The sequence below is a fragment of the Morus notabilis genome, unplaced genomic scaffold (genome assembly GCF_000414095.1).
Source record: "Morus notabilis unplaced genomic scaffold, ASM41409v2 Scaffold469, whole genome shotgun sequence".
In the NCBI taxonomy this organism is placed as follows: Eukaryota; Viridiplantae; Streptophyta; class Magnoliopsida; order Rosales; family Moraceae; genus Morus; species Morus notabilis.
Window position 1 is genome coordinate 152,449 of NW_010362470.1, and position 15,234 is coordinate 167,682.

The 15,234-nt window shown below is 35.4% G+C and overlaps 1 protein-coding gene across 2 annotated transcripts; it reads left to right on the top strand.

Annotated features, from left to right (window-relative positions):
* The first annotated feature begins 4,605 nt into the window (after positions 1 to 4,605).
* Positions 4,606 to 13,906, top strand: LOC21388911 (FIP1[V]-like protein). Of its 2 annotated transcripts, none has more exons than XM_024168068.1 (9): positions 4,606 to 5,544; positions 7,028 to 7,278; positions 7,709 to 7,835; positions 7,913 to 7,981; positions 8,096 to 8,236; positions 8,479 to 8,580; positions 8,659 to 8,996; positions 9,165 to 10,833; positions 12,869 to 13,906. In XM_024168068.1, the coding sequence occupies exons 1-9, from the start codon at positions 4,708 to 4,710 to the stop codon at positions 13,427 to 13,429; spliced, it is 4,095 nt and encodes a 1,364-aa protein (XP_024023836.1). In that variant the 5' UTR covers positions 4,606 to 4,707; the 3' UTR covers positions 13,430 to 13,906. The 2 variants fall into 2 exon arrangements, with proteins under 2 accessions (XP_024023836.1, XP_024023837.1); XM_024168069.1 differs by lacking the exon at positions 12,869 to 13,906 and adding an exon at positions 11,660 to 12,170.
* The last annotated feature ends 1,328 nt before the right edge of the window (positions 13,907 to 15,234 follow it).

Here is a 15,234-nt window from a genome sequence, read left to right on the forward strand (position 1 = left end):
AGTGAATTTTTTATTCAAATAGAACTATTAATTAAAACAATTCAACTTTAGTCCGATCCAATATAGATTCCACCTCTAGGAACTATATCAATGTCTTTATCTATAGAGTCCCCCTCCTATGACCAAGACAAGCCGTCTCTGTTAGGAAGTTGACAATATAACATTCTTAACATGAATAAAGCGCCTAACTTTATTCCCTCGATTGCAGATCATATATTTAGACTATCATATTTCTATATGTTCTTCACCTTATATGCACGATCTAAAGACTTATAACGACAGTCTCACACTTCCAGTTTGCTTATCATATATTCAACAAATATAAACATAAAGAGGACACTATATTGATATCATGGGCGTGCAAACACGTGGCAATGCCAGGAAGTAGGGCTGTACAAAATGAACTATCAATCGAGCGAAACCAACAACAACCGACTAAAACCGACCGAAGAAGTAGGTACCACATCAGGGCCGACTGGTGACGGTCGGTTAACCGAACCAAGCCTTAGTGTATCGGTTCGGTTTCAGTTTCAGGTTTATGAAGTCGGTAGGTTAACCGAACCGAACATCCATGTGACCTTAAAAAAGTATTTTAAAAAATATTATTAAAATACTTAAAATATTTGGCATCTACTAGGGTTTTGGAAGCATAGTGACATTTTTGTGTTGTTTTTAAGTTTCAAAATCAGGTTTGCTTTTGATATTTAAGTCTCAAAATTAGGTTTTTGGAAGCTATTTTTGAAGGGGAAAACTATTGGTTAACTGCCAAAACTAAACCGAACCGACCGAGTCTGGCAGTTCGGTTGATGCTCAGTTTTATATCCCCCATTGGAAAGTTTCGATTCTAGTTATCTGCAAAACCAAACTTTTAGTTCGGTGACCGACCGAGACAAAACTGATAAAAACCGACCGTTGAACATCCCTACCAGGAATGGTGCAGGATCCCCAATCACTTGGTGGTCCACGATGCAATCCACAATGAGGGTAAAGAGTGTGCTTGAGATGTCTATAAATAGAAAGTAGAACATCAGAAAAAAGGGGTTATGCAAAGGAAGAGAGATGTACCATTTTTATTAGACACTGAGAGTTCCATAAGAGAGCTTCTTAAAAGATTGTAACAGAACACCAACTTTGTATTGATTCATATTCATAGTGCAGCTCCACAGTGAAGTTTATTCTACTTATCTTTTTTGCTCTATTTATTTTGTTTTCATTTGATATTGTTTCTGAATTATTCATCACAAATATTGACGTTTCTTTGAAATAGATTAATATGGGTAGTAACAATGCTCAAAGGCCCTATACTCGTTTATCATTTTATCACAAATCTCTAATTAACGTTTGTTTTGATTGTAGAATACATAGGCAGATTTTCATCTCATGATTAAAATATATCACATATAATTAGTCAAAATGAAGTGTTTTATTAATTAAAACAATTCAACTTTAATTTGATTTAATATATATTCCACTAATGAAACAATATCTATATCTCTACCTATGGAGTCCTACTCCGACGACCAAGTCAAGCCGTCTCCATAAGAAAGTAGAGAACATAACAATCTTAACATGAATAAAGTGTCCAACTTTATTCTCTCGATTGTGGATCATATTATTTAGCTATCATTTTTAAATTTATGTCTTTTGCATATTCTTCACATCATATACACAATCTAAAGACTTAGTGCTACAGTCTCAAACTTCAAGTTTGCTTATCATAAATTCAACTAATATGAACATAAAAAGGGCAATCCTTGATATATGAAATAAATAAATAATTCTTTTATTGATATCAAAATGTCTAAATAACTTTGTTACATTTATTCCTTAAAGGGCATAAATGCTAACAATTTGTTATACTAAATTTGTCATGTGCGACACTTTGTGGTAAGTTTACCATCAAATATAGCATATGACAAATCTGATATTTGATTATTATTAGTTGATATGTTTATGTATTTCATTTAATGGTTGCAACATTTTCCTTTTCAAATGAGAAATGTTAGCGTCACTCTTTTTATTACTCTATTTATCGCTTTCTGCATTCACTGTTTGACACGTAAACTCCAATATCTCATTTTCTATTAAAATATTAATCATGTTAGTGGAGTCCACGTGTCAAACAGTGAATATAGAAAGTGACAATGAGAGTGACAGAAACAGTGACACTAACATTTTTTTAAATTATTTTAAATTAAAAGTTTATTTTTACAACTTACAAAGTTTAATATCACGGTAGAAAGTAAATTTAAAATTTGTAATGATATTATTCATAGGAGCGCAAATAAAAATAACATGTCAAATATATCATTATCACAGTTTTTAATAACAAATATACAAATTGGCGTTATCATTTGCATCAAAGACAGTCTAACATTTGAAATAATATTATGCATCAGAGAAGGAAAGAAATAATATATAGATATATCATTTTTCGCAACTTTTTAGTACTAAGGGAAGGCCATGTTTGGTTCGCCTTTCGAATTGTGATGATTTGGTTTGAATTATAGAGTTCGAATTGTGGTGATTTGAACTGTGATTCGAACCGGTGTTTGGATACACAATTATAAATTGTAGTTTTGAATTGGGAATATAACACTCGAATTGTGTTTGGATAGTGTTGAAAACTATCATTAGAGTTTTGCATCAAATTTTATATATTTTGATATGCAATATGGATGAAGATTTGTTCAGCTCTTCATTATGAACACATTGAAAAATAAATCATCTCAATTGAATTGAAATTAAGAAGTTAGGACATTTTTAAGCTTAACGCTGAAGAGAGAAAAAGTAAAAAGCAAATTGTTTGCATTGTAGACAATAATTCAAACTGTTAAATTTAGGGGTTGAGAGTCAATTTTAAAATCAAGAATTTAAATTAGGGTTAATGATTTGAACGACCTTCACTTAATTCTCAGGAAATTGTAGAAACTAGACTTGCATTTAAAATTTATGTTAGTAAATAACTAATTTACTAATGTATAGAAATTAATAGGCCTTTTATGTTCTAAAATTTTTTTTTCTAAATTTTTCCCTTTTTCTTTTTCTTTTTTTTTCTCTTTTTCTAATCTTGGATTTACCGTGTAAATCTAGGATTTACCATTAAAATACAATTTTTATTGTTTTGTAAATCTGGAATTTACACGATAAATTTAAAACTTTACTAATATAATATAAACATTTTTTTAGTTCTGTTCATAAATCTAGGATTTATTGTACATTAAATTTAGGATTTATCATCAAAATACATATTGTCTTCATACATAAATTTTGAATTGAAAGTGTTAATACATGATTTATTGTTGCTAGATTATATTAACTTTACTAATATAAGATAAACATTTTTTTTTAGTTTTGCTTGTAAATCTAGGATTTACCTTATGGTAAATTCAGGATTTACAAGTAGAACACATATTGTGTTTTTCGTAAATCCTAGATTTCATCATAACACAATTTATATTCTTTCATAAATCTTGAATTTACCCGTTAAATCTAATATTTACTAATAGAATACACATTGCGTTTATTTGTAAATCATGTATTTATAGTGTAGAGAGTGGGAGATAGAGAGTGTGTGGAAAGAGAGTCATAATAAAGATTTAATTTCCTTTTTAATTAAGCGCATTTTAAAATGTTAATTTAGTATAAATACGAATTTACAGAGCACTATTTATTTACTAACTAATTATAAATGTTGGTCTATTTATTTTTATTGTCTTTTTAATCATGCCTATTTCTCACCATCTTCTTTAATTCTCTACTAAATATCAATTTAAATCTTGGGCTACCATTTGAATTGAATTATTTGGTTTCAATTGTTGAAACAAACGAGGTAAATATTTGAATCTTAGATAGTCTAAGGGGAGTGGAAAAAAAAAAAGAAAAAGAAAGGAAAAAAACAAAAACAAAAAGCAAAAAAGCCTACACTTACACAAGAATTTCCTTTGTTAGCCTAATTTGTACATTTACTTTAAAGCCTACATTGCTTAACGCTATCCAACCCAACTAAAAAGTGCCACATTTTCAGTTCTAAACTGTACAACCAAATCTGACAATCCGGTTTAAAAACCCATTAATTATTAAGGTCCTGTTCATTTCACCGATTCGAGTTTAGAATTCAAATTTTATTACAGTAAAAAACTCTCAAAAACAGTAACATCTAACTTTTTTACTGCAGTAAAAAGCTCTCACATAAAGTCACATTTCAACTCAAATTAAAAATTTGAATCAGCGAACTAAACGGACCCTAACTACAGTCACAAAAATGCAAAGAAAATATTTCTCCGGCATCTTTTTCTACTCAATCTCTTGTTGCTTCAACAAAATGAAGTAGGGTTTTAAATAAAAGTAAATAAAATATTTCTTTGGCATCTTTTTTTACTCAATCTCTTGTTGCTTCAACAAATGAAATAGGGTTTTCAATATTTCCCTTTAATCTTTCCTTATATTTTTAAATTTTTGCTTTGAAAGGGGAAAATAGACATTGTTGAAAACAAATGACAATTGGGTGAAAATTTTCAAAAAAAAAATAAAAATAAAAATAAAAATAAGTTTTAACTTTTTGGGTTTGCGAATAAGTAATGAAACAAGAGAAAGCCTGAATATTTACACCCCAATTTGGCTCCGCAAACCTCAAAACCCTTTCTTCTTCGTCTCTCTCTCAAACTCTCTTTGTAAAAGTCCCCTCTTTCTCTCTCTCTATCTCCCATGGAAGACGACGATGAGTTCGGAGATCTATACACTGACGTTCTTCGCCCCTTCGCTTCCTCGTCGTCTTCCTCTGCTCCGCCGCCGCACCAGGCTTCCGCTGCTCCGCAACCTCTTCGCCGTCCAATCGATCTCAATCTTCAGAACGACGAAGACGACGCCGTTTTCGGAGCCCCCAGCTCCAATCCTGTTGAAACCCTAGCTCCCGCCGTTACGGCCGATTCCGCCGCCAAAATTTCGGTTTTGTCCGTAGATGCCGCGAAATTGGACCGCGGAACAACGGACGATTCGAATTCAAACTTCGGAATTCGACGCCAAGACGAGAATTCGATTGAAAAGGAAGTGACTTTTGATATCGAGGAAGGTAATTTGGGGATTGAAGAGGATGTTGGCTCGGAGCCGGTGATTCCCGGGCTCGAGAGCAGCTTTCCGATTCGTGCGACGACTGATATAGAAAATCTAGAAGCTTCTAGAAGGGATGGTAGTTTGGGCGGCGATGGAGTTGATGGCGGCGATGATTGGGACAGCGATGATAGCGAGGACGATTTACAGATAGTTCTGAACGATAACAACCACGGTCACATGGGAATGGAGAGGGGTAGAATGGCTGGTGGTGACGACGATGACGATGAAGACGAAGACGGGCTCGTTATCGTGGCGGATGGCGACCCCAATCAGGCTATGGAAGAGCAGGATTGGGGCGAGGACGCGGCGCAGGCAGCGGATGGCGAGAGGAAGGAGATGGGAGAAGCTGGAAAGCCCGGCGTGGGCGGCGCGATGGCATCAAAAATTGGTTACAGCAATCATGGTTTCCACCCGTTTCATTCTCAGTTTAAGGTTAGTGTCTCGATATGTTGTTGCTTGAAATAGGGATAGGGGATTTTCTTTTGTATGTACATATGGGGTTTGTTTTCCCCTTTTGATGATGATGATGAGAAACTAGAGTGCTGATTTGGGCTTTTGTAATTATTTGTGAAATATGAATGGCATAACTGCTTTATTTTTTATTTTTTATTTTTTTTTCTTTTACAACATTAATGGTATTTACTTCGGCATATGCAACGTGAATTCATGAAATGGCAGTGGCTATTCAGTGCGGAATTTAAGCAATTTCACCCCACAAAGAGTTGCTGATGGAGTAAATTTAACTAGTTTAACTTAACTAAAAGAAACATACTTCATGCTGAGATTCTTTTGTAATCTCAAGTACACGCTGTTGTTCTGATGCCCCGAGATCTTTCTTTCTTTCTTTCTTTCTTTCTTTCTTTCTTTCTTTCTTTCTTTCTTTCTTTTTTCTTTTTTTTTAATCGGACAATAATTTATTGAATATCTTCAGCCATCGAAGTTCATACTCAGAGGATAAATGCTTCACGATGCTTGAAAGTTGGTTTTTCATCCCTCCTTTTTTATGTTCAATCTTTTACACTTTACCGGGCTTTGATAAGATGCATATAAATGCTAAAAAGTGTGAAGTTGTTTCAAGTGCTCTTTTTGCAATTGGTAATGGTACGTTTTCCATGAGCTCGTTAGTAGCCAAGAGCTAGTAAAACTATGATGTTAAAACCTTACCATGAGCTACTAATCATGAAAAGCTTTCACAGTCGGAGTGCGGAGTTGCAAATAAAAGCGAATTACAAAGGACAGAAACTAGAGGGAAATTGAAAAAAAAAAAAATGTAAACTTTACGTAGAAGAGAAAAGGACTACAGATGGTTGCATTTTCTTTTTAACTTCCATTTGCCGCCAGCAGCTTGTCATTTTAGTAATAGATCGCTGAATGCACTTCTTGCATTGGTTTCTCAATTTTCTAAACTATAATTATCGTTGGAGTTAACCTCCTTGTTTTTCCTACTGTTGATTGAATAGCAATGTGTTTCACATGTTAGAACTTGTGAAATATTACTACACAGATACAATTAATCCTATTCCCTCTTGTGGTTTTGCCTAATTATCCCTCTCTCTCTCTCTCTCTCTATATATATATATATATATATATATATCATGCGGTCCCTCTTTCTGTACATGTCAGTTTTCTTTAATAACAAGTTCTTTTTTCCCCTATGGCTGTAAATGTGATAATTTCTTCCAAGTATTTTTCTGCATTAAAAGGTTATTTTACTCTCTTCCTACGTTTCGCTTCCCCTTCTAGTGATTTGTTCTACATTTGCAACACAACTAACAGTACTTTTTAGTAGCTTTGTATGCAATTAGTTCTACCAGAGTAATGTCGTAATAAAACGCAGAAATTTCTTTGAAGAAAATATGCTGGAATTGTTGTCTTTTGCAAATAAACCTTACAGTTATATTTTGTTTTCGTGAAGTATGTGAGACCTGGTGCGGCGCCAATTCCTGGAGCAACTACTTCTGGCCCTGGAGGAGTACCAGGTCAAGTTCGTCCACTCGTGAACATGGGTCCTATGGCTGGTCGAGGACGAGGTGATTGGCGACCATTGGGAGTAAAAAATCCTACACAAATGCAGAAAAATTTTCATTCTGGTTTCGCAGCTTGGGGTGGCAATGCGTCAGGGAGAGGATTTGGCAGTGGACTGGAGTTCACACTTCCTTCACACAAGTAATTTTATTTCCTTTGTTGCATACAACTTGTATAATGACTTTGTTCATAGTGTCATTTAGTAATCAATTACTTAATCAGGCATTCTAGGATTGCTATGTCACCGTCATTTGCTGCTTTTCAGGCCTGTGTTTATCTATCTGTTGTTTTGTTGGCCAAACAGTTTGACGCTGGAATTTGCCCTTTTTCTTTTGAGTGGTTACTTTGGTCGCAGTTCTTTTAAATGCTATCTTTAGTGCTGTTAAAAGAATAAACTTGTTGAGGTGCCCCCTGACATGTAGTTTTACCCTGTACTTGCAGGGTCTTTAAGGCTTTGTCGATTGTTGTTATTGGTCTTCTTTTGTTTCACTATTTTAGTGTTAACTTGCTAATTTTTTAAGGATTTTGTAGAAAGTTATTTCTAATAATTACTTATTCTATATGATTTCAGGACTATATTTGATGTTGACATTGATGGTTTTGAGGAAAAACCGTGGAAATATCCTGGTGTTGATACATCCGACTTTTTCAATTTTGGCCTTAATGAGGATAGCTGGAAAGATTATTGCAAACAGCTGGTAATTGTTATCCTTACCATTAAAAGGTTTAGCATATAAAAGAGGATTAAGAAGATCCCTTTATTTTATTTTTGCAGGAACAACTCCGCTTGGAGTCTACGATGCAAAGCAAAATTCGTGTTTATGAAAGCGGGAGAGCAGAGCAGGTGATAAAGTGCTTATGTATCTCTAGAAATTATTTGCTTTACAAAATCATAGTTCTGTTTTGTTTTTTATGTAACACTTTGGTGTAAAGGTAAATCTTTGATTGCTTTCTCCAGGAGTATGATCCTGATCTGCCTCCAGAATTAGCAGCAGCAACAGGTATTCAAGAAGTTCCTTCTGAAAATGCAAATTCTATAAAGCCTGAGGTTGCACAAGGTGATATACAAAAAGGGTCAGCTCGTGTTCGGCCACCACTGGTATGTACAGGGTGTTACGCCCTTCTATTGTTTTCATGTAATATCTTACATTCCCATTCATGTTTTGCTTTTCATTATATGTTGTTTCCTATTGATGGATCATATATTTTTCTGCCTTTTCAGTTGTTTGTCATCATCTTAACTTTTTGTTGTTTTAATTAGATACCCACTCCATACCATATGCATCGTCAATGTTTGCTGTTTTAGATTCCAAACTCAATAATTTAATTGTTTTGTGCCAGCCAACTGGTAGAGCAATACAAGTGGAAGGTGGTTATGGTGAGCGTCTCCCCTCCATAGATACCCGACCACCTCGAATCCGTGATTCAGATGCAATCATTGAGGTAATTCAAGCTAAAATTTCCCTGATTTGTTTTATAAGGATTGAATGCAGACTAACTGGTTGGTATTGGGGTAAGTAGATTGTCTTGCAGGACTCCCTAGATGATAATGCCTCTGAAGGAAATAATGATCCAAACAGACTAGACAATGATAATGATACACCCAAGGAGGATTTTGGAGGGAACGTAGCTGAAGAAGACTCCACAGTGGTGGACTCTGAGTACGCCGACAAATTTCCCCAGGCTTACAGTGATCAAAAGAGAGAGCCACTTGGACCAAGGGCTCCATTTTGTGATGACATACCTGATAGAGATAGAGTTTTGCCCTTCCCTTCAGAACCACAGGTTCGAACTGCGGGTTTCTGTGCACATGTTTCAGTGCATCCTGATGGCGAACTTTCTGCTAGATATGATGAGAGGTATGGACTATTATTGCATCTTTGTAATGACCAATATTCAACCTAATGATTGCTTTTTTCCTTGTTTCTTTATCTATTTGCATCAATGTTCATCAGTTTGTCATCTATTAAATTGATAAGATTATGTCTAAACTTCATTGACAGCATTTAACTTTTTCTACGAAACAGACAAACTCAGGGAAGAGTATGTGACAGATCTCCCCGCATGACTCGTAGCCGAAATTCGAGGGAAAAAAAGTATATTAATAACGAGCCAGAAGACTCTGTTGAGAGCATGGACAGTAAACAAAGCCCTCTATCATCTCCTGCCACTTTTAGGGATGCCCATGAATCAAGTGTTGAGCCGAGAGATGTTGATGATCACGACGAGCTTGTGCCGGCAGATGGAAGCCCCATAATGGAAAAAGATGATACAATTTCAAATACAATAGCAGTAAGTGATACTCTTGAGGATGGAACAACAAAGAAACAGAAAATAATTTCTCAAGTGGAACAATCTTCCAACAAAGAACCTGATGATGGAGATGACTCAAAGGCCGCCAGAAGTAGTGATAACAGCAGAGCAAGATCAGGAAGCAGCAGGGACTGCCCAAAGCGGTGGGACGGGATTGAGGAGGAAGTTATTCAAGGGCATTCAACTCGCATGGGAAATGTTAAGAGACACTTTGATGAAAAGGAACAGGGTATCCATAGGAAAATCCGCGATGGAAGACAAGATTTGGAAAGAAATCGTATGGTTGGAAAAGGGAGGGAGGACTATTATCCTTACAAAGAATTTGATCCTAGCTCGGTTCATTTGCACATGAGAAGTGATGGGTTTGAGAGGCGGAAGGAAAGGGACAATCCTGATGGGGCTTGGCAACGGAGAGACGATGATTCTCATAATAGAAGAATTAGAACAGAAGAAACAAGGAAGAGAGAACGTGGTGATGAAGTGGGATCCAGGCATCGGAGTAAGGTTCGAGAAAGTGACAGGAGTGACAAAGATGAACTTATCCATTCAAGAAAACAGATGGATAACGGCAGCCACAGGGCTCATTATGACAAAGATGTTGTCCCTCGTTACAGGGGAAGAGATGATAATTTGAAGGGTAGATATGAACATATGGATGATTACCACAGCAAGAGAAAGAAAGATGAAGAACATCTGAGGAGGGATCATGCAAACAAAGAGGAAATGATGCATGGCCAAAGGGAGAATACCAACCGTCGAAAGCGAGAAAGGGATGAAGTCTTGGATCAGCGGAAGAGAGATGGACAGCAAAGACTTCGGGATGGACTTGATGATCACCACTCTGTTAGGCACAAAGATGAAAGCTGGTTGCAGAGGGAGAGAAGTGAGAGGCAGAGAGAAAGGGAAGAGTGGCAGAGGTTAAAACAACCTCATGAAGATAACAAGCCTAAGCGAGAAAGAGATGAAGGGCGGAGCGTTACAAGGGGTGGGCGTAGTTCAGAAGATAAAGGATGGGTTGGCCATCCTAAGATTATGGATGAAAGTAAAGGTCCTGATAAGGAATACCAATATAAAGAGACAATTCGACATGGTGAGCCATCCAAAAGAAGGGACAGAACTGAGGATGAAAGTTCTCGTCATGGGGGACGTGAGGATGCTTATGCACGTGGAAATCAAGTGAGTAATGGGGAGAGAAGATCCAGACTGGAACGGCCAAGTGTTCGCAATGATCGTTCTGTTAATGCTTCTGATGACCTAAAGGTTCAAGACAAAAAGCATAAAGAGAACGCAAAGAGGAATAGAGAATCTGAGGGTGGTGATTACATCACTTTAGCCTCTTCCAAGAGAAATCAAGAAGACCACGGTGGTCAGAGTAATGAGACGGTATGTTCCTTGCTTGAATGTAAGATTGTAGAACTTTGAAAAGGAATAAAATTTTCCTTTAGAAGTCTGCAATACCCCAAATAGAAGAAAGTTTATGTTGCTTTTTCTAGATGAGGAAATTTTGGGGTTAAATCTTGTTTTGGAACAAATAAATCTGTTTAGTGAGATGTGTGATGTGTGTGTGGGTGTTTGTGGGGGGTTGTAGAACGGTAATGGTAATAATTCTTTTTATCAGCAGAAATAGCCACTAAGACTTAGGTGAGCCAATCTAGTCAAAGGAGAAAACAAGTACATTTCCCTTTGCTCATTGTCCTCGTGACTTGCCCCACCCTCTCTTCAACATGAGGAGCATAGATTCTGCTATAGGGTTTTTTTTGTTTTTTTTGTTTTTTCTAATTTTGTTCTTCATCTAGGACTCTTAAAAAAATGAATTCTTGATCTGGTCACTGACCCTCTGTAATTTAGATGTTGAAATAACTGGATCGTTTTATTCAGCGTTGTTATCGCTTCTAAAATGTAATACCTGTAATTCAGATAAAAAAATGTAATACCAGTAAACTTTCCAAAGTGAAAGTAGTAATATAATAATTTAGTTGAACAAGAACTTTAAATGTTACTTGTAGGATGATTTCTTCTTTAGAAATCAAAAAGATTAGAACTTTTGTCTTATGAAAGACTTGGGAACAAATTAGTAATTACATATCCAGGTACCCTTTGTGTGACAGTGACTAATGACTTCCCCCAGACTATTTGTGTTATCCATGTGAGTAGACCTACTGTCTTCAACATGTATACTATTTTCTAACACCAGGCACTGGCATGCCAGTTAGCACATCAGGGGCCCATTTGAACCACTTCTGTTCCACGCCAACTTTAACATGGCAGCTGCTATGCAGCAGTCTCAAGCCACCGACGTACCAGAGTTAGCAGGGCAGTTGGATGAATGGGATAGAGACTATTGGACATGGCATTGTCATATTAGTTGGTGAGATTAAAGGATTGGTAAATAAGAGGGCATATGTATTACTTGTCATCAAATCTATACCGATGCTGGCCAGTTTCTCAAGTAATAGTTTTTTGGGCATGCAATTTGCACTGACCACTTAAAAACTTAAGAAAGCTTTATTTTTATTGTTAGAGGAATCAAATTTATTATGTTGGAACCTGGGAAGTTGGAGTCTGTTATCCCCTGAACCTGTACTGAAGGTTCCAATCCTTCGCTTGACATGTGTGAATGATATCCTGTTCCGCTTTGTTAAACTGCTGCTAGCTGGATTAAGGTGTATGCATAAAGGCAGACGACTTTTGTAGCCAAACCAACTTACTAAATAAATAATGCGGGCAATTTTCGTTTCATGTGCTGACTAAAGGGATATTTGATCTCCCTAGTACTGCATCACGAAACGTGATGCTAACAATTAACTTGTGATTTGTTGAAAGTGATGCTTATTATTTTTATAGATAAGTTGATAATGATAGTTTTTCTCCCTAGTACTGCATTACTATTTTATTATGTAAATAAATACTTTGTCATTGTTAAAAGCGATCTTTTGACAGATAGGTAGATTGTGATTGATTTATATCATTAAGAGGCTCTCGGTATTGGTGGATGATGAAATGGTTTCTTGTTTTTTCGTTGTTTGGATGTGGTAATCTTTGCTGATGAAAACTTGCTTTTAACTGCATTCATTTACTTTATGTTTTTCCGTCCAAGTGAAAGGTTTGAGGTTCCGGCCGTGGAATGTGGAAGGATTTCTTTTTATTATTATTATTATTATTATTATTATTATTAGTTTGAATTTATTAACTTATTTTTACCACCATGGGGGAAAGGATAACGAGAAAGAGAATTATCAACTTAATGAGATGACTAATTTTTCTCTTTCTTTTTTTTTTTTTTTTTTTTTTTTTTTTTTTTTTTTTTTTTTTTTTTTCTTTTGTTATTCACTTGCGTCTTGATCAATTTCAAAACTTTGCCCGAGTCGGTCTTTCTTCCTATTTTTTATTGTTATTACTTCTTATGCTTTTTTTATAGGTTTTGAAGGGAAGCATTGAAAAAGGCTTTGGTGAGCGTGATAATCCAGCGCAGCATCAGTCTTCCAGAAAACAAAAGGAAGAGGCTTCTTCTGACGACGAGCAGCAAGATTTAAGAAGAGGGCGGTCCAAATTGGAACGTTGGACAAGCCATAAGGAGAGGGATTTCTCTATCAAGAGCAAGTCGTCATCTACCCAAAAGTGTAAGGAGATGGATGGGAATAACAGTGGATCTCTAGAAGGAAGAAAAATCTCGGATGAACCTTCCAAGCCAGTTGAGACTGTTGATATCCAACATTCATTGGCTGAAGAGAAAGATTGCACTGATCTGGAGGCCAAGGATGGTGACACAAGACTGTTGGATGATCGGCACCTTGACACAGTTGAGAAGTTGAAGAAACGAAGTGAGCGTTTCAAGCTGCCAATGCCAAGTGATAAAGATGCATTGGCAGTCAAAAAGTTGGAGAGTGAAGCACTGCCTTCTGCCAAAAGCGGATCTCTGGCTGATTCCGAGATTAAACAAGAACGACCGGCTAGAAAAAGGAGGTGGATCAGCAACTGATTTGAAGCCATGCGGAATTTGCGCTCGATTGACAGATTCATGGTCTGCTTTCTAGTGGAAGGTCGTCCTGGCATAATTCTTTATTTCTAGAACCCTGCAGATATGATCAAGCTGTGTTGTCTCTAAAATGATATATATTAGGGTTCTTCAGATGGCCTTGTACCTTTGCAGACATCCCTTGTATCAGAGTGTGCCACCATGCGCATTTTGAGTTTCATGTATATACTGATGAATGTAATATTTAATTAGTCACACTGATGGTGGCACAGAATTGCTTTTAGGGATTATAAATGTGCTACTCAGGTTTCATCTGCGCCTCGATGAGGGCTCGCCCGGATAATGTCATCAACTGAACCTGTTGTAGAAGCTCAGGTGTCCGGGGATCCAAAGGCACCAGTTGAATATTGGCAAGCTTGAAGAGCTGAAAGATAAGTTCAGTGCAAAATTGTGAACCAAAGACAAGCTTGGTTGTTTGAATCAAGAATTATATACATGTATTCTATATATATATATATATATATATATATTTTACTAGAACCGATCTTTTCTTTAGTTTGGTTCTTTGATGTATTTTTTCGTCTTTTGTTACTCGGCAGGAAGCATGAACGAAGAAATATTAGAACGTTCTACTCGTAGAGTAGGACAATTGAGTTTTGCAAATCACTAGAAATTACTGAAAAATGTTATCGGAGGAGACAGAGAAATAAAATGTCTTCTTTCATGCCATTAATCTCTCTCCCTTGTTCATTTTACAATTATATCGTTCAGATGCGTGTTGCCCAGTGGAAATGTACTCTTCGGTAAGTTTACTAAACCGAATTTACTCGTAAAGGAATGTAATGGAAAAAGTAATTCTAAAGTTTATTAAACCGTAAAAGAATGTAAAAGTAATTCTGAAGTTTACCAAACCGTAAAAGTAATGAGATTAAAAAGAAAAGTAAAAATAATAAGATTAAAGATCATTACTTTTCTTTGAAGTGTTTATTTGACTATTACATGGCAAAACAATCTCATCCCCCTTTCTAGTGCTTATTAAAATTAAAAATAGTAATATTATTAATGTCATCACTATATTGTAATTCATTAATTCTTTTGACAATAGATCAATACTAAAGAGATGTAAAGGATTGATATTCTCTTTTCTCATTCTCTATATTGTGTGGGGCTTAATAAATTTTTATTACTGATTTTATAAGTAGACACATTAAAAATGAAAGGAAATCACTCTACTTTCATTTCCCTTTGATGCAAAATAAACATGCCCTTAAATATGAATTTTTGCTCCAATGATATCTTACAATTAAGGGATGACACCCATTAAATAAATAAATAAAGAAAAAAACAATTAAGGGATGGACAATGTGGCAGATTATGGTCCCATCTCAAACACATTTTATTGTTTTATAAGAAATATGAATGAACCAACTACAGGTATGACTATTATGAACTCATTAATAATCATCGAAAGAAACTCATAATGTTGTTACTTAAAAAAAAAAAAAGAATGGTTGAATGACTAAAACGGGAAAATATGATTCATATTTTGTTCCTTTACATGATAAAAATCATAGGTTATTACAATTTTCTTTTTATATTTATAAAAAATTGCTTTCATATCAATGATTGTGTTTCCAACATGATGAAAATCGTTATCTTTGAAATCTTTTCTTTTATCATTTTGGTTTAAGCTTGAAATTAGTATGATTCATATTTAAATAAAAATTTTTACATTTACTTTAAAAATGTTATGTTCTTTAAAAAATAAAAAAAATAAAAAATAAAAAATAAAAAACTTTACGAAAAAC

Bases quoted from the DNA above. Each gene is read 5' to 3' on its own strand.
- LOC21388911 (XM_024168068.1), top strand. From the start codon at position 4,708: ATGGAAGACGACGATGAGTTCGGAGATCTATACACTGACGTTCTTCGC. The intron at 8,237-8,478 runs GTATGTACAGGG...GTTTTGTGCCAG, and splicing joins CTCGTGTTCGGCCACCACTG to CCAACTGGTAGAGCAATACA. The intron at 10,834-12,868 runs GTATGTTCCTTG...CTTTTTTTATAG, and splicing joins GTGGTCAGAGTAATGAGACG to GTTTTGAAGGGAAGCATTGA.